Here is a 20,675-nt window from a genome sequence, read left to right on the forward strand (position 1 = left end):
CATTAAAAAATACAATTTTGGAGTCATGTATTCTCAGGACTAATTAAAATATATTAACTAAGTAAATTCTTGCTAATACAATACATTTAGTAACTTGAAGTTTTACCTGTAACATCTGTCTGTTAGTGGAGTAATAACCAGCCTAGGGGTATTGCCAAGATACTCGTATCCATACCTCAGTCCAGCGTTGATCATCTTTGTTTGTAAATGCCCTTCCTAAGAAAGAAGGCATTAATTTTCTAGATTAAATAAATTATTTTTAAAAACCCACATGTGCAACTCAACGCTATTTCTCAAGTTCCTTAGCAGGCCCAATGCTGTGAGAAACAACTACACAGCAGATTACCAATTCCTCTGAGCCACTAGTTTCAATGTGACTCAAATTTAAAAAAAAAAAAAAAGCAGCCAATTAATAGATACTAAAGTATTGAACAAAAAGACCATTTTTTACATTAACTGTTATCTAAAAAAAGATCTACTCACCATACTGCAGAGTAAAACCGTCTTGTGTAGCTACTTAGAAAGTTAACAGACTTTCTAAAAGGTAAACAGAAGTAATCATCATGACCAACAGCTGTAGTTATGGTCATTCTGATTACCCTGATACAGCAATATGATTCCTACATATATATATATTTTTTTATTTCATATGCAAAGTCTTCTGTATCATGGGAAAGCTGATCTCTATTCTGCAGAATTAGAAAACCGAAATCATAGAATCATAGAATGTATTGGGTTGGAAGGGACCTTCAAAGGTCATCTAGTCCAACCCCCCTACAGTAAGCAGGGACATCTTTACTAGAGCAGGTTGTTCAGGGCTCCATCAAGCCTGACCTTGAATATCTCCAGGGACGGGGCCTCCACTACCTCTCTGGGCAACCTGTTCCAATGATCCACCACCCTCATATTGAAAAACTTTTTTCCTAATATCCAACCTAAATCTACCCTTTTCTAGTTTAAAACCATCACCCCTCGTCCTATTCCTACATGCCCTTGTGACCAGTTCTTCCCCAGCTTTCTTTTGCAGCCTTATGCAGCCTTCCAGTGCCTGAAATAGGCACATTTCAGGTACTGGAAGGCTGCATAAGGTCCCCCTGGAGCCTTCTCTTCTCCAGGCTGAACAACCCCAACTCTCACAGCCTGTCTTCATAGGAGAAATGCTCCAGCCCTTTGATCATTTTTGTGGCCCTCCTCTGGACATGCTCCAACAGGTACACGTCCTTCTTGTGTTGAGAGCTCCAAAACTGGACACAGTATTCCAGGTGAGGTCTCACCAGAGCAGAGTAGAGGGGCAGAATCACCTCTCTCAATCTGCTGGCCACAATTCTTTTGATGCAGCCCAGGATGCTGTTGGCCTTCTGGGCTGCAGATCCACATTGGTGGCTCATGTCCAGCTTTTTATCCACTGCTACCCCCGAGTCCTTTTCCTCAGGGCTGCTTTCCAGCACATCATCTCCTAGCCTGTAAATACAGCCTTTGAGTGAAAAATTTTGCCTGTAACCCCCTCTGCAAATTTAGCAAATGTACTGAGACTCAGCAGTGATGAAAAAAGTAATTTTAATTAAAAACTGTTTGCATCTGGCTACTGGCCATTTTAGTTAGCAATCCATAAAATGACTGGCTATGGGTATTCTCTTATCAGCAGAAATTCTCATAGTAGTGTAACCATTCTCTGTGTCAGCAAGCAAGCAGAAATTGAAAAACTGTGAACAGAAATTGCCTTCTAATAGGATTGAGAGGTATCACTTACCTCCCAGTAGTACCTAAGCTGGCTTAACCATTCAAAGTCACTCTCATCTTTGACTTTCTTGCTTACTAGAGATGCAAGAACATCCCTAGCATGAACATCAAGCACAACAAGTGCTCCTAGAGTCACTCGATTCTGCATAGACAGTTTTCCTCGCACCAAGGTGACAATGTCCTCAATTTGTCTATTATTCTGTTCCAGAAAATCCTCTAGTGCCTGTAAAAATTTTTAAAAGTTAAGAAGTTGCATGTCTAGTCTAAGGCATGATTATTTTTTCTTATGTTACTTTTATTTCTCTATATTAAAAAGTTCCTTCTCAGTATAATAGTAATCCAATGTCTTTCATTCAGTGGTAGTTCAATAGGGTTTTGTGGGTTTGCACTTTTTTTTTTTCCTACTTTTACAGAACCATATGTAAAACATCAATGATACCTGTCTGGAAACAAAACAGCATACACTATTTTCTTCCTGGAACACAGGAAAGAGTCCTTATCTTTTTATACATTTCACATTAAGAGAAGGAAAATGCCACACGTGTTTTAAAGATCTACTTATATGCATACAATATACTTTCTATGGTTAAGGGACGCTGTCACACTAGAAAAACACCTTTATGTCCCACAGCAGTTAGAAACAATGACACATCTATAATACAAAAAAAGTTAACAAAAAAATTTATTTTTCTACAATTTTTAATTTCATTGACTTCTGGTTATAGTCTGTGTTCAATTAGCTTAATCATTTATTTTCTTACACAGTAATTGATAGTTTCTTTCATGTTAATAAGTTGCTGGTAAACAGGAAAAGCCCAGGGAAGGAAAACATTTCTATCATGGCAGTACTCAGATGTGATGAAATGCCTTACTGAACTGAAATAACCTGGGAATTAACCTTAGTAACACAATCACACCAAAGCATGTTTCTGTAGAGGAATGGCTTCTATTTGTCTGGAGAAAATCTTATCTAGGTCTAGTTTAGATTTTTCTCCCCGATAGCCTGCTCCTCCTCTCCAAACACACTAGCATGGTAACCCTCAATAGATTATGATGATTTTGAGATCCCTCATCTCAGCTAGTTATTTTCCAAACGTTAAGTTTGGATAATAACCTGCTTAGTATGACTTCTTTTTATTTCTGAGAATAAAGCAGTAAACAGAATTCAAAAGCAGTTCAACTTCTGCAGTGTTGCATTAGAAGTTCTTACCAGAACAGTATCTGAAATATCTCACTCAAGTCAGGGACAATAACCCACTTGCTTACGATCAAGCTTTCCTCAACAAACATGACATATCAGCGGAGGCACGGGATATGTCATCATCTCCAATATCAGTAACATTCCTTGGTGATATCCTTCTGACCATATAACTGTATTTCAATGAGAACGCACATGGTCTACAAGACAATGCTCTCAAAATTTATGAATCATTTCTGTTTTTATAGAGCATCTTAGTTCATTATTTGGTTTTAATAAGAAATCTGCACCTTTGATTTATGTACAACAGTAATTTCACAGAATCACAGAATGGTAGAGGTTGGAAGGGACCTCTGAAGGTCATCTAGTCCAACCACCCTGCTCAAGCAGGGACTCCTAGAGCACATGAACCAGGAGTTTGTCCAAACGGTTTTTAAATATCTCCAGGGAGGGAGATTCCACAACCTCTCTGGGCAACCTCTTCCAGTGCTCAGTCACCCTCCCAGGAAAGAAGTTTTTCCTTATGTTCAGGTGGAACTTCCTATGCTGCAATTTACGCCCATTGCCTCTCATCCTATTGTTGGGTGCCAATGAGAAGAGTCTGGCCCTGTCCTCTAGATACTCTCCCTTTAGATATTTATTAACACTAATCAGATCCCCTCTGAGTCATCTTTTCTCCAGGGTGAACAGGCCCAGCTCCCTCAGTCTTTCCTCACATGAAAGATGCTCCAGTCCTTTAATCATCTTAGTTGCCCTTCGCTGAAACAATTAAATAAAAAATGTTTGAAAGAGACTTAAATCATAAAAAGCACTAAACATTAATGAAGGTAAGTTAGACTTCTGAATCAGAGACAAACAGATAAGCTATGCTAGTACATACCACCTGAATACACCACTGGGCTGCTTTCACAGAAACATGTAATCTACATGTTGAGCTACATAGAACACAGTCTGACATGGTGCAGAAGCATCAGTGCCCACATACAAAAGGAAATACTAATTTCAAAGGATCTTCAAGGATCACATTTCAGGTAGATCATTAAAGTAGACACTCAAAAGATTAACTATTACATTGAACAACTATCCATCCAAAAAAGTTATTACCAAAGGTATGATTTACTACTGCATTATATCAATTTGACTTAAATTTAAAATATTCTTACCATTTGGCCACTTCTAATAGAGATCTGTACTTGCATTGTCCAGAAAGTTTGGGATACACAAAGAACTGTTTGTCCAGGCCACTCTCTTACCCAATTAATACGTGGTGTTTTTGGATAAGCTTCAAGTGCATCCCCAATGACCTAGACAGGAAAAAGCACACTGTAACTACATGTGAAAACAGGTAATGTTCAGCTTTCAAATTAATTTAGGTTAGTTAGTTAAATATTACCAAGAATAAAAAAAAATAAATCAGGGTCTAGATTCAGCCTCAAATTCAACTCTATAACACTAACGTCTTGGAAGCAAAACTCTCAACAAAGCTCAAAAAAACCCAAAATGTCATAATATGAACATAGCAATCACACAGAATTTCCAAGAACTGATTTCACAAACACATTCTGATTCTTCCCATCAGATACTTGAAACTTTCTAGCTCCATCAATCTACAATGAATCTAGAAAACACGTACAAATACAATTTAGTTAGAAGTAATATCCCAAGCTGAAAGTTTTTTCATCTATTCATTCTATTAAAAACCCCGAGCTTTTAATTTTGCAGACCAAATTATTTAAACTTATATCAAACTTCAAGTGTATTTCCTAATAACAGAATGATTAATCTGGTTCTAGCACCAATCAAGGATAAACCCAATGAAATCAAAGCTTGCTCTGGAAAAAACTTCCGATCCACACCAACAGGTTATTTTCCTGCCACTAACAAAACCCAAGTCTTATTATCAACAAACTCCTCACTGAATTCAGACAGGTCCTCAAACAAGCAGTGTAAACTATCTGTGTGAAAATCTGCCACTTGTTTTGCAGTTCCAAGCCTTTTTGCTTTTAACAATCTATATGCACAATAGAATCAATTAAAAAAATAGATCTATGAGGGGAAAAAATGTGTCTGTATTGACACTAAAACTATGTAAATATTATCTGGTTTGGATCATTATAAAAGTTCTGTAGTCAAGGCCACATGCAGAAAAATAGTACTTAACCATTTCTTATTCATGCACCTCAATTTGTCCACGTCTGATATGGACCAAACAGATCAGGTTATTCACTTTGCTCTGTACTGCTCCACCAATACAATAATTAAACTGTTGTACTGTAAGACAGCGTCAGGGAGCGTGCACATTTCCAGGTTTAATTACCTCACTTGACATTGAAAAGGACCACAAAAAAGGAGGCGGCAGAGGTAGCTAAATATACAACACACTGATGAGACACTGAAAAGACTAGAATGATACAACCTGAAAAGAAGAGTTAAGGGTCTTGATTAAGGTATAATTAAGAGGAACATTGAAAAAACCAAACATGTTCAATCTTTCAGTTTAAACATGTCCCTTAATACCACATCAAGTGTAGAGTAATATCTGGCAAAAGAATCCTTGGCATAAACTTTTTTTTCTCTACTATTTAATTTTAAATAATTTTAGAGAATTTTACAACCAGAAATTGACACCAGAACTAAAAAAAAAAAATTAAAAAAAAATTTAAAAAGTCATGTAACCTTTATAGGCCAAACTCATCATTTTAATGTTCATGCTACGTGCAAAGAATAAAAAGTTGTTCCAGTACACGTTAATGATTATTAAAGAAATCAAAGCTGAATGACATGAGCCTAGAAAATAAGAGGTTTAGGACTTTTTACCTTGTGGACAGACTTCAGCATAGCTGCCTCCAGTTCAACAAGCCATTTTTCAACTTGACCTCTAGACTTTGATGTCGAGATTGTCTCTATGAGTTCCACAGTCTCTCCTTCACTACTTTTAATGTGTGTAATATCTAATACATCAGTAAATTCCACTCTTGCAATTCCTTCAAAACACTTTTTCAAGTGAGGTTGTACTCTAAAAAACAAAACTAGTATTAAACAGCTTCTGACACTTTTTTCTTGACAATACTGCTGAGGATCTAATTTTAAAATATATATATATATATATTTCTAAACAATTTACTTAAAAGATCATTTTAAGCTTGTTAAAAAAAAAGTTTATGTTCAACAATAATTCTTGTGTACTATCCCCTTTTTTAACTGCTACTTTCTTCTCTCTTTAACTGCTACTCCACTTACAGTACATAAAATTATATTATTTATACCTTTCCAGCAAACTATAGTAAACATTAAGGAACTTGAGTAAAGCAAACAAGTACAACCTTAACACAATAGCCTGTAATAAATAAGAAAGGAAACCTTTAAGATTTTATTCCTAACAAGATCTCTTGCCTTGTTTATTGCACTATATGAATATTTCTCTGTGACCAAGCTGCCATTTTATTTTTCATTTTTGTTCTTATTTTTCATGGCCTTGCATTGCATTGACTGCATGCTATCAAGTCTGCATATTGGGAATCAAATCCCAGTTCCTCTGCTTATAGCAAAGGCTATATGGCTTAACAAGATCGCTTTTGCAGTAATCTTCATAGAATTAATTCCACTCAGTATAAGAAGGACTTTTTGCAGTTTAATCCTGAATGAGGTTGGGGAGTAGAAATCTCAGAGAGTGTTAAAATACAGCAAAAAAAATACTAAATACTTTAATTAGGACTGCCACTAAAAAGGTAAAACTCAAGTCAGCAGTCCACAGGTTCCATATGATATTCAATTTTCTACCAGGAAAAAATCTGGTATGTTAATTTCAACATGAATTACTATATGGGCTTCTGATTATTGTGAAAACCAGTGTATGGAGGAGTTACTAGTTTACAAAACAGAACTGAATCTAATTACCCATATTAAAAATTACTCTGCATTCACCTATCATAAATTCTAACCAAGTAGATACTTAATACCATATCTGTCAGTGAGAAAAAAAAGAGTTCTGGACTCAGAGAAACAATATGACAAGACTATCTGCATGCACTGTGAGTCACAAATACATCTATTAAATATTACCATACCGAGTAGGATCTTTGGTCTCTGAAAGTATCTCAAGAAGTTCATCATTAGATAAAAAAAAGAATCTGGGGAAAAACAGGCGCTTCTTCTCTAGGTATTCATTAAGTCCCTTGAGAATTAGCTCCAGAAATTCATTACACTTCCTGAGTTTTTCCAACATCTTGTCTATTATTGCTACTGTCAGCACATGCTTGTCCTGGAAAAGAAATTATTCCAGATAAAAATGTTAATGGCTTCTTAATTAAATCACCACATAGCACTAATTCTTAAGCAAAATGAATTTTTATTTCAAATTCTGCTTTACTCAAACCATTGTCGGGTTTAGAATTTACTTACTTTCTTCATTGCTAAGGTTCACTGGAAAAGTAGTTATGTATTTCGCATTAAAGTAAATTTTTCAAAATATTAACTATTTGAAAATAATTTACAAAACAGGATCGATTCATCACACAGCACAACATGCATCATTCTGTCAGAGCAACATCAATTTACAGGGGCTATTGAATTGGATTGTGTAAGTAAGGAACATGAACAATTAAGACATTTTGATGGAATTTTAGAAGTGTATTTTCATGACAACCAGGCCATCACACATTTTAAGTCGTAATAATCTACTGGTGTTTAATGCAAAAAACCAATCTTTCCTTCCGTATAAAATATATAAATATATATATACGAGATTATAAGTATTGAGACAGCAAAGTTGTATGTAGGCAACACTGACGCTTCAGTACTAACACTAACTAGTAATGTGATCTAAAAAAAGATATTCTCTGATCCTAATACGTTTACTATTTCAATACACATTTAAAATTTTTTGCTAACAAAAATGAGAAGTCATACTTGCTTTAAAAATGTAAAAAATTGTATTTCTATTTTTACAACAGCATCTGAATAACATCTGTCAAGATATACTATTGGACAAACACTAGGTTTCTTATATTTACACACTGTGTAGATGACAAAATATATATTAAGGTATATAGTGCTTTCAAAATTCTTTCTAGCACTTTCTAAATTAACCTCTCAAAATAAATGAATGTTAATGCTTAGAAAAGCTAATGCTAAGATGAAACTTATCTCAATTAATAAAAAATGTAAAAGATTTTGCAAAAGATCTAAAGGTTGTCAAGATAAGCAGGTTTAAAAAATACAGTTGTCTGAACATCAGATTCTAGCATTTAATATGTCTTATTATGATTAATATATAGCCTAATCATCATTACGTTTTTTAATCTTGTTCAACAAGTATGGGGTTTTGGGATCAAAATGAGAAACACATTGAGAAGTAGGAAATTCTGCAGATTTATGACTGAGGAATTCAAACCAAGCAAGTGCTTCTACTCAGTTCTAGTTTAGGCTTGGGTTCATCTGTGACTGAATTTATTCTAGTTTAGTTCTAGTTCAGGCCCGTGCCAGTACATTAACTGACTTGTTATATCGTGAACTGATTCAAACCCACTCGTGCTGTAGTACATAATGTTCTACAATGACAAAGTCATGGCAAGGAAATGAAGAGTTATTAATCACAATCTCCTGCTCCACTTCCCAAAGTCTGAGAACACAGCTTCTGCCATAGCTTCTCCTCTACCTCTAATCAGACTGCATTTTGATGGAATGTGCATGGGGCCAGAATGGCCACAGGTGAGAAGAAAACAGAGCTAAATAGAAACGTTAGTCAACCTTTAGGTCCCCTCTGCTCTGCCCAGTGAATCTGCACCTGTAAGCACACAGCATAGAACACATATCCAGGATTAAAATGTAAAAAGACATAGGTATATCCAACCATAAGAAACACCAAAGAGATTGGTAGAGAGAATTTCAGATTATTCAGTGTAATGAGGGGTTTAAGCACTGCCAAGAGGAACAAACGAATACTCCAATAACGGACAGGAGAAATCAAATATATGCCCAGACTATTTTCCACTAGGAATAGTTTTGTCAGAGTCCATTACAAATACAGAATGTCCCACTCAGAAAAGCCCCTGATAGGGTTTGCAGAACAATACAGTCTCACAGAACGGAAGCATGGGTAACTCATGTTGCAAGGGACAGATGAGGAGACACAAGCTAGACTGCTGTGCAAAGCCCAGAAGGTGCAAAAGGTATCTGTAAGAAACAAATCCCTCACAAGGTGACAATGCAGATTTGACCCAGCAACCTGACTGCTGTTCAGCTTCAGTTTCAGTTTGGAGAATTTAATAATAAATTCCAAGTTTAATTTCAGTTCAAAAACTCGTAACATTTTGAAATTATTTGCAACATGCATTCAGTTTTGGTTCAATTCCCTGCTGATGTTACACATGTACTACCAATCTGAAAAAAAAACAGAATTGTATGTTTACCTAATTGATCTTCATGGGGTGCACCTTCCTGATACAATTATCATAGTGTTCCTTTGTACATGAAGTACATTTACCTTGTTATTTGCCTCTTTAATCATACTAAACCAGAACAAACTCAGTAACTACATATACTTTTCATCTATACATGGAAAATTAAGCTGCCAGCATACGAACATAGTTCATAATTGGTTCTATAAAAGTTTTTAATCCACAAAGAACTGTATAACTATACATTGTGAACACAGTTTTTGTTCCCTTTCTTAGCATATTTATCATCAGTAAATAGAGTAAGTGCAACTGGTAAAGCAAATCAAAGCTTGCCAGTTTTATAAATGGGATCCTTCCTGCTTGTTTCTCCTTTCAAATGAGAAAAAGCCAGGAAAAAAAAAAATTCTACTTCAACATAGATTTCCTATTTACAGTTCTGCCAAGGAATAAAGAAATAAAAAAAGGAATGCCATCGTTCTTAGCCATTCAAAACATCAGCGTAATTTATTTTGTCAGTGACACTGTCAATGTCAATGAAGGGAAAAATCTATCAAGAACATAGTATAAATCAGGTGTATAAAAATAGTTTGAGTACCCTGTTAAGAGACCATCACTAACTCTACTTTCTAAATATAATCGTTAAAATTTCACAGGTTGCTTTCTTCCCCACAGACAGAAAAGTTTCCATATTCTGTATTTTTTTAAAATTTATGGGAAGTAGAAACTAAAACACTAAGTAATTTAACCCTCATTAATGCACATTGCTTAAATTAGATATTTAAGATGAAGGAATAATATATTATTATTCAAATTTATGATGAAAAGCTAAGCAAATAAAGCAATTTTATAATACACAGCAATTTTATAATACAATAGCATATAAATGCAAAAAAGCATGAACAGACTCAAGTTAGCTTTATACTTCAAGAAAAACAACTCATAGACTGGGGAAGAGCAATCTTTCAAGCCATGAAACTTAAACATTGCATTTGTGGAAAAAGAGTGCCATCTTCTGGAAAATAACGTCTACGTGTTTAGCCAAAATTAATGTTAGATTGCTAAACTTCTATTCTGGCATAGACTGAGTGAAGATCTTAGCATCTGTCCTAATGACATAATGGATCTCTGAAAGTTCTGCAAAGGCATGAGACGGATGAAAACAAAGTTTCTAATTTTTTCCTTCAAATGGCAATCCTATATCCCTGCCCTGGAAAACTGTGGACCTCATAAATATCCTCAAGTCTGTTGAATAGTTTAGTAAGCTCAGTTACAAATATAAAAATAAAATGCAACATTCTTCTAGAAATGTCTTTGATATTAGGGAACTTTTTCAGAATGAATGCAGTTTTCTCTAATCATTATTAGAATTGCTAGAATTACATAACAGGATTACCAGAATTACTAGGTAACTGGTTATATTCCCTGAGGAACAGAATTTACTAGCACGCGTTCAGACCACTGATAATGTAACTGCTGAATAATCAGCTGTGCCAGTTTCAGATGTTATGTCTTCCCTTACTAGTGCCACCTCTTTGCTAGAAGCCACTGTCCTCTCGGCAGAGTCAGCAGAAGAGACTGTAGGAGTGTTCATCCAGTTAGGTTGGCAAATATAGGCAATCTAACCTGATTCAAGGCTGAGATCTAACTACTGAAGCAAAGAGCATTCACATAATCTTATCAATTGATTCTAATAACAGTGCTAACTTCTGGAAAAGGTCAAATAAGAAGCAGATTAGTAAAACAGTAACATTCTGAAATGCCAGATGTGTGCAATGATGGTGTCTGACAACTGTTTTACATACTGATCTATAGCAGATCACAACAGAACTTTTGAAGCAAGTTAAATACCTAAATATTTTAGAGTTATACAAGCATCTCTACCATTCAATATGTAAATAAATAGCATTTTTCAAAAGGACCAATCAATGCAAAATTTCACTGATTCATGTCAATTGACCTACAGTGCCAAGATCATAATTACTATGTTACTTTGTTTTGTATGCTTAATTTTACTCACCAGAATGGCACATAGCCTGTGAGAAGAGGTTGGGAGAGATGGACTTGTTCAGCTTGGTGAAGCGGAAATTAAGGTAGAATTTAACTGTAGCCAGCAACTACATGAAAAGCAACTGAAAAAAACAGACCCAGCTTCTCAGAAGTGCCAGCTAGGCAACAAGGGGCAACAGGCACAAATCTTTGCTTGGCAGGTTCAGCTTGGATATTAACAAAAAATTATTCACTAGGAAGGTACCACAGCACTAAAGTCTCAGGAGGTAATCTGCAAGAAATCCCTGTCCTTGGAGATTTTTTGAAATTTGGCTAAACAAAGCTGTGGCTGACCTGATGTGGTGTTGGCAAAAGTTCTGCCTTTAGAAAGAAGTTAAAATAACTGACCTCCAGTGGCCCCTCCCAATCAGTGTTTCTATGATTTTATGTGAAACAGTTCTGCAAAATAATTTTTAAAAGAATCTAAGAAAGGTGGCTAAAATGAAACAGAAAATAGACTACTGTGCTATCAGAAGCATTTTTTTTTTTGTACAAATTCACACTATATGCTTAAGATAGCAGTACTTACCTGAAAAATTGATTTCATTAAGTCTTTCCATGTCTTAGCCACTGTAGTGAACCGTCTACTTTCCTCAGGCATCTGAGCCATGATGTCAGGAGAACTGAAAATTGGCTCCAAATAAAGCCAAGTAGCCTGAACCTTCAGCCATTCATCCAGGATCTCCTGTACCAACAACAGCTTTCCTTCCCATTCCCTATAAAATAGTATTAGTTCAAATGCATTAATTGATGCTGCCAGTAAAACATTTCCAACAGACTGCTAAGACCTTTTTGTGAATTTTCATATTCAGCAACAACTGCAACAGGTGTAAGTTTTACGCTTTCAGCAGATTATCAAATTCACCTGGTCTGATATCCTACATAACAAAGTTTACATTATAATTTGTGCCACTGGATCATCTGTAAGGTTGATTGTAGGATTTCATGAACTACGTTAATCCAATAGACTAACATTATCAGTGAATAAACATAGCACACACTTTAGCATGTAATAGTATCTGTAGACAAATTCACTTCAAGCTGAATATGTAACCTGGTTTCTGGCATACACCAAACTGTTTGCTAGGATAGACAGACTGAGATGGCAAAAGATAGACATGAAAGTAACCTAAGCTACTAAACCAAAAATATGTAGACATTGTCCTAAAAAGACATGTGATCTTAATTAAAAGATTTCAAGTACTAGAGTAAATAGTCCCATGGTTAAATCACATTTTATTTCTGACTTCAAATTTCAAACGTGGATGTTGAACACATTTGTCTGATAAAGAGACATTCAGTATTACTGCACACCATTATGGGTACACAATATTATAACTCAATAGCTATTCAGTCTTTCATTTTGATAGGAAGAAATTCAAGTTCCTTTATCATTTTTTTCTAAGTCTCCTCAATTTTTCTGCATCATTTAAAATTACTAACACCACCATTTAACACATCTCACTATCTTACCAATATCAGACACGTGATATTATCAGTTCTCTTATGTCATTTGTATTCCTAATTCACTGACATGAGCAATTTGCAAAAAATACATAAAAATAAAATGCTATTTATATTCCTATAACAAGGACATATATTCTTCTTTCCTGTATAAAAGGAGTATCATTTTTTACAACTCTCATACCACTGGACAGTACATATAGAATTATTACTAAAAGTGCATGCTGTTAAAATATATATTGTACAAATGAACTACAGCAATAATTTTCTCAACAGGACACTCATACATAGGCTGCAGTAACTGTTGTAACATTACACATGCTAAAACATATTTAACTTCTTCCTTCATTAATTTACCTATCACAGATTCTAAACAACAGACAGCTTTGCTTGCTTTCATCTTTTAGGTATTGCTACCTCATCTCTGGTGATTTTGCTTCTTTCAAGAGAAACAGAAAAATGCAGCTTTCCAAGAGGAAAGTTAGGCAGGTCAGTTAATTTGCTTACACCAAAAATATAAAAAAAATTAGACAAGAAATTTGGAATAATCTCTGGCAGCAATCCAGAATTCTACATGCTTTGTTGGTTACTGAGAAAGCAACCAATGTGTAATTGCCTAAATCTCAAAGACTGAAGTAATAGCAATACCTGGTATTATTACAAATGCTGTCAGTCATGAAAAAACTCTTGATTAAATTACCATGCTGTGCTTAAGTCTTTTTAAATAGGCAAAACCTGTCATTTTACATTAATAAGGAAGGAACTCTCACGCTATAGTACAGTAGTAATTAGAGAATTAATACTTACTGGAATGTACATGTATGCATATGTAAGTATGTACTCATATTAATATATAAATTGAGTATGTGCTGAAATTTGAAATAGTATTTTTGCAGGTTAATGGGAGTTGGGAGGTACTTATATAGCTAGATAATTACAGACAAACTTGAGATGAAAGATTTTTGGTTTTCCACAGTGTGGCTATGTTTGAGGGATTTAAGTAACAAGTAAAGTATTTATTGAGGAAAGAGACAAAAATCAGATTAAAATCTATGCTCAAAGATGGAAGTATAGAATTTTTAACATGCAATGCTAAGTTTTGAAATTTAATTTTCTGCATTATGGAAAAAAAAAAAATCTTTCATCACTTTCCTGAAATTTGTCCTGTTTTCATTTTCTTCATCTCCCTTTCACAAGCCCTAACATTTTTAATTGTTTAAGAGCTAAAAGATTCAGTAGCTTTATAATTTAGGTAGAAAGTTTAGACTACATTCTCTTAGTCTACAACCTTTCCATCTACACCTCAGATATGTTTTATCTGGTAAAACAAAGGTAATGTTACAATGCATCTGGTACCTTGAGTCCTAGAGCATGTTCGGCAACCTCTCCAATGCATTAGCACTTCCCATACCACTAATTAAAAGTAAAAATCATCTTCATGGGATTAAATAGCATGTAGTTGACATGGGACAAAAGTCTTAGTCATTTAAAGTTAGATTAATTCACTGCTAAAAGGAGAATAAGCAAAAGCATTTCAAGTCCACGTGCTTTAGATTAAGCAGAAAAAAAAATCTTATTTGGTAACATTACTTGGTGACTTTCTATTAGAAAAAGAAATTACCTTATTCTCTTTTCATAATGCTTAACAAATGGAGATCCTCTCATAGTCTGGGTTTTGACAATGTGGTCATCCAATAACATCTGAATATCATCTACAGATGACAAAATATAGGTTCCTGTTTCTCTATAGGCAAGAAGAGTGAACTCCATCTGATCCCATTCAGAAATCATTTTTGTTAAAGCTTTCTCAAGTGAATGCTCTTTGCTGGCTGTTTCACTGATGGTCTCAAACTTTTCTAGGAATGGTTCAAGATGCAAGTTAATATATGACAAGACATTTGAGTCTTCAGAAGGAGATAGTGGTAAACCAGCAATTTTTGACATCTCTTCCCAGTGCCTTTCTTGCAAACCAGGATTGCAGATCACCTGGATTAGAGGAATGTGGCATCTGAATTCCTCTACTTTTGATTTAACCTGACTGGTTATTGCTAATGCATTTGGAGAATTGTGGAAGGTTTTTTCCAGTTTATACAGACCATGCCAGTAGTTTCCTACATCTACCTCTACTTTGTCTGGATTCACTTCTGTAAATGATCCCTCTGTCCAATCTTTAAATTTTCTGTTGAATTCAACAGTCATATCATAGAGACGAAGATAAGGAGTAAGGGTATTCCGGATGTTTTTATGCTGAGGGTACTGAGATATTGGCAATCCAAAGGATTCTTCTTCTGAATTGAACTGATCAATCTGTTGAGACATAAGTGAGATGTGAAATACCAAAGCTGTCCATGATACCAGTTCCTTACCACCAGGATTGGGGAGATTTTCTGGTGTCTTCAACAAGCTTCAAATTAAACTCTGAGTTACTAAAACAGTCTATTATGTAATTGCTGCCATTGACTGCAGTTAAAGCAATCATTAACAGTAACAGCTCATCATTCATGCTAGTCAACAGAGAAATACAGTTAGAGGTTTAAAATGGTACCTGGCCTTTCCTCTATAATCTCCACTACCGTGAAGGCTTTAACAGATGGAAGGTAACAATAAGCATGAGGAATTCCACTTCCAAGAACAGAAAAGTATAATCTCTATGCAAACCTACATAAGTTTAATCCACTCTTTCACTACATAAAATGCTGCTGTGTTAAACTCAAGACATAGTAACAAATTATTGTGCTCAGTAAATTTGCAATTTAAATTGCAAATAATGTAAAAATATGTCACAGCTGAAGAATAATTTTGCCATATCTCAGTAACTGTGTAAGTAACCAAACTGTTGATTCTGATACGACAAATATTAAGATTTACAATTCATAGTATTGGAGTAGTTTAGACTGTAATCTGTACCTTTTCAGCAGCAAGATCCAATTTTGTATTTAACGCTTGAGCTTTCTTCAAGTATCTGTTGACTTCCTGAATATCTCCAAATGTGCTAAGTTCTTCAGCCTCCTTAGAGTAGCTTTTCAGATCCTCAACAAATTGTTCACAGCGTATCTAATTAAACATCAAGCAAGTATATACTCATTTACACACACAAAAAAAAATCCCACAATAAATTTCTGTAAAAAGAAGGAATAACTATTCTGATTACAGTAGGACACTTCATACTTGCAGAAAATACAGTACATCCAACATATTTGCACGAGTATCTATTCCACCCAAATTACAGAATTTGCTCTGAATCCTACTGTTATCTGCAGTGACTTATTGGGCTGACAGATGTGACTTTGGGTTCTATGTCATAGGATACAGTTGGACATAGAAATTTCTGTTTTCTGTGATGGACACAGCAGGCTAATAATAAAAAGCTGAATTCAAATACCTAGTATATCTCAAATTAAAATAGGATTATTGGATTAAATTAATCAAATGACAGACAAAGCTCAACAGTTTCACAAGACAGAGGTGTGCCTTGTTTTAAAGCCCCACAGTTCCAGGATAGCTTTTTCCTCATATATACTACTCCACAACACATATTTCACACTGATTATCAGTAGTGGTCAATATCTGAAACCAAGCATCAAACCATACAAAGCAATAGCAAGTTTCAAGATAACAAAGTCTACGCTGCGCATTTATTTGCAACACAATAATGCTTACAAGCTACTTCTTTAAATGTACTGCATAAACACAGAAGCTCACTATCTTAAAATAGGTGTGATCTAAGACAAAATTATGAGACTAAGGAGCACAAAAAAAACAAAGCACACAGCTATACAGGCAGTAACTGTAACAGATCAGCAGCTTTGTATTTAGCAATCCTTGTGGAAAGACTTCATCACTCAGATGATATGACAAACTACTGTAAAAGCCTAGTAAATATAACGAAAAATTCTAACAGATAGAATACATGTAAAGTATGAGATTAAAAAATGAACCAAACCTGAATCAAGATGCACTTATCTCATAAAACTACCTTATCTGACATTATCCTAACACTAGAATCACACTTCCAAATTAATGCAGAATTTTTTTTGTGCTATCATAGAAAGGGACTGCACATGTGCATAAATCAATCTATGTACATGTCTTTAAAAGATTTATCTGAATTTTACTATTTCACATACAGACAACTTTCATCAACATCGCTGGAAGTTTTGTTATCAAAGAGCTTTCAAAGCACAAAATGTGAGGTGTGGCTTGTCTTGCAGTACTTGTGTATATGTGAAAAACAAATGAGTGGAAACAAGGCAAAAATTAGTTAATAGCAAGAATACTACAAAAACTTCTACTCTAAACTTCTTTTTAAAATATATGGGGGGAAAAAACCTAGGTTATTCCATCCATTATTTCATCTCCTATATGCCATTCAAAATTAGCAGCTCAAGGATTTTTAAAATATTTTCATTACAAACCTTAAGACCATCTTGAAATTGATCTGTTTTTTCTTCAATCATCTTTCTGTGCTCTTCAAAGATATCTGGCATTCGTGCATACCATTGAAAAACATTACTGTTCAGTCGAATGTCTGCTGGTGAAAAGCTGACACATTCTATCAGGAAAGCAACATAATTTACAGCATTCACTAATTTCTGCTCCAATTCAAGCATGTCACATGTTTCCATTTTCTGCATACAGGCCTAGGGAACAGCAATTAAAAGGGAAGACATTTCTCATCTAATTTAATACCAAAATAATGCCTGAAGTAGTTAATCCTTAATTTTAAAGCTTATTTTTCACTATGAAAATTAAATAGCATAGTAATACATTATCTGAAAAGGTGTTTCTTTGGAATGGTACAGAATTAGCCATTTTTACAGCATATAACTTTTTAATACCACTGCCTTACCAGGCATTTTATTGAATAAAACTCAAAAGAATGGGTGAAGCTGTATACACAAAGGTTTGAACTAATGGAAGCCAGTGCAGACAACCTGTGTTGCAGATTTGGGAAAGAAAGCACAGTGCTACCAAGGAAAAATTAGTAAAATAACTACAAGATAAAAGAAGAATAAAAGGAAAGCACTGGATGACAATGTAAGGTTAGGTCTTCCCTAGCAGTAAGAACATAAGTAAGACAGCCACTGTACTACTCATTATGATTAAAATAAAAATTACATTGTTCTTTCAGATCGCAAGAGCTGGCAGTAAACTGCACTGATACACATAGCATTTGTTCTGAATGGTACTCTTAACAGAACAGCAACACAGCCCAGTTTAAACACTAACCCATAATGAAGCACTCTGAAAGCCTCTTAACAAGAAATGAGCTGTATTAGTAAAAATGTTGGCCAATTAGACAGATCAATAGTATACCAGCATATGTAACTATTACTTGATATCTATCAACTGAAATATAGAAAAATTTAATATGTTGACACAATGTGATATGATTGGAAACATTTTTAGGTAGGAATAAATTGTCCAGTAAATCTACGCTTCCGCTATTTTAGCAGCGGTTTCTGTGCTTCAGAACACATTCTTTAGTATGGATGTAGAGAATATGTGGCTATTAAAAGTACACCCGAAACAAAGATTGATACATCTCTTCAGCAATGAGATTGAAGAACTACTAGAAGGGGATCGATGCTGGTATATTACATGCTACACATGATTACATGCAATTTGTTTATTCTCCAACACAAAATTATAGCATAACATATGCATTTTAAAGGCACCATATTCTCAGACAGAACATACTTCAACTTCTAAACATTTTACTTTTTACTTGAAAAAAGTACTCCAGTTATAGCCTCTGTCAAACTTCACATCATTCAGACCCAAATTTGGCCAACCACTCAGGCACTCAATTTTAAGCACACAGCTATATTACACGCATTTAATATTGGGCACTTATATCAGAACTTTGTTGAACAGCAAGAGACTAAGACAGGTTACATTTCAAGTGTGAATATAAGTGCATTGCTGAACTGAAGCCTGAATATATCGAAGAAACAGCAGGGTTTTGATTACAGAAGTGGTATTAGTGAGGGGATAGGATTTAACACTCACAGAATTGCAAACCCTACACCTGCTAAATTTTAAATGATCATGCAACGAAGGATGTAAAGGCAAAATTACTTCATACAACTTGCCAATGAGTGCTTTTTAAAGGTTTTTTACAAAGAATTAAATACATTAAAGTTTCCTACATCTCAGGTTTCAACTCTTTGATTAGTTTAGTACATTGAGTCTTCCACACTAATTTGATTGCTTGAATTTAATTCAGAAGAAAGAAAAGATATTCACTGTTTGACTACACTATCTGTTGAGAAGCCTGAAGAACATGCAGTCTAAATTTAATTCTACTGGCATGTTGCACACACTACAAAAATGAAATGTTACCTGCTTACACTAGCTAGATGGAGATAGAAATAAAACCATGTACTTATTCCAAGCCATTATATACGAATGCATTGCTTCTTGAAAATCAGCAAAAAAACTCCCAGGTAATACTTATATTACTAACTAAATACCTGTATTACTAACAGGCTCAACAGAGTTCCAGCCAGCCACACTACTTGCTAGCATGTTCCTCTAAAACAGTGGTCTCCAAACCTTCTTCATCATACAATCTTATCAGCAAGAAATTTTTGAGCATGCACCTCATGCATGCTATAAATAAATATACATATACATGCATATGCAATCTACATGTATATGCATATATACATATATATGTATATATACGTGTATATATATTATATATAATACAATCTATATATACATATACATGCAATGTATAAATAAATATACATACACATGTATATTTATTTATAGATTATACACATACTACTGTACTAACATACTATGTATACAATAAAACATCCACAAAAATCGAAATTTAAAAAGGATTAAATAAAGATGAAATAAACAATATTTTAAATAATTTTAGTTATTAATTTTAAAGAAGCCTTTTGCTTTCACTAATATTATTATTAATATTTTTAATGAGAGCAATGTGATTGAATATGTTTCATTAATCTTGGTTTTATACTCTGACGTTCAGAGATTCAAAGGTCTTGTTCTAAGTTCAGTTTATATAAAGACTTTGTCTGAATGGCTGTCAGCTGAAAAAAAAAACCCTCAAAGATATATAGATCCAAATGGAAGAACTGCATCATTGGCTGCAGTTTAATATGATTAATAAATCATGATCCCATCCACCAGTTACACAAAGGTTTTTGGGGAAATTCATCTAGTAAATTTCCATCTTCTTTAATGTCACTCAGTTGTTCTTGCAAACTAACTGAAAGGTCTGGCATTTTTCCATTTTTAATGAAAGCATTCAAAATCCACTCAAACATTTTGAAAGATTTTTAAACAGGTTAGAAAATTCTGTTTCCAAGTTTTTAAAGTGTAGAGACATAAGAGTTTTTTAAAAGAGGGATATACATAGTATTCAGCAACAAAATCACATAGCAGTGGAAACATATCCAAAAAACCATTTTCAAAATGCTCTCTCCATAGCATGATTTTTTTTTTGAAAGGCAGTTAATTTCTCACTCATTCTTAAAAGATGTTACCTTTACCTTGAAGGACAGATTAAGTGTCATTATTTTACCAAAACTATCTTCTAATGACAGCCACTTATCATCACAGAAAAGGTCAGCAAAATTAGGAACACTTATAAAAGAAAAATGCATAACTCATCTTTAAGTTTCACAACTTTTTTAAAGGTGTTTGCCACAAGACAACTAGCACAAAAGACTTCATAGAATGGTTTGGATTGGAAGGGACCTTAAAGATCATCTAGTTCCAACCCCCCTGCCATCAGCAGGGACACCTTCCGCTAGATCAGGTTGCTCAAAGCTTCATCCAACCTGGCC

At 34.5% G+C, this 20,675-nt stretch overlaps 1 protein-coding gene across 1 annotated transcript in view; it reads right to left on the reverse strand.

Annotated features, from left to right (window-relative positions):
* DNAH7 (dynein axonemal heavy chain 7) overlaps positions 1 to 20,675 on the reverse strand; it is a gene marked incomplete at both ends in the record, with an annotated part of 79,614 nt that overhangs the window by 43,352 nt on the left and 15,587 nt on the right. Inside the window, 9 exons of the mRNA XM_029084215.1 lie at positions 107 to 216; positions 1,751 to 1,963; positions 4,102 to 4,242; positions 5,756 to 5,954; positions 7,006 to 7,199; positions 11,912 to 12,098; positions 14,468 to 15,153; positions 15,754 to 15,900; positions 17,262 to 17,486. Coding sequence (XP_028940048.1) covers positions 107 to 216; positions 1,751 to 1,963; positions 4,102 to 4,242; positions 5,756 to 5,954; positions 7,006 to 7,199; positions 11,912 to 12,098; positions 14,468 to 15,153; positions 15,754 to 15,900; positions 17,262 to 17,486 — 2,102 coding nt within the window. The remainder of the gene's footprint in view (positions 1 to 106; positions 217 to 1,750; positions 1,964 to 4,101; positions 4,243 to 5,755; positions 5,955 to 7,005; positions 7,200 to 11,911; positions 12,099 to 14,467; positions 15,154 to 15,753; positions 15,901 to 17,261; positions 17,487 to 20,675) is intronic.

Source organism: Antrostomus carolinensis, unplaced genomic scaffold (assembly GCF_000700745.2).
Source record: "Antrostomus carolinensis isolate BGI_N321 unplaced genomic scaffold, ASM70074v2 scaffold16760, whole genome shotgun sequence".
NCBI classification, from domain to species: domain Eukaryota; kingdom Metazoa; phylum Chordata; class Aves; order Caprimulgiformes; family Caprimulgidae; genus Antrostomus; species Antrostomus carolinensis.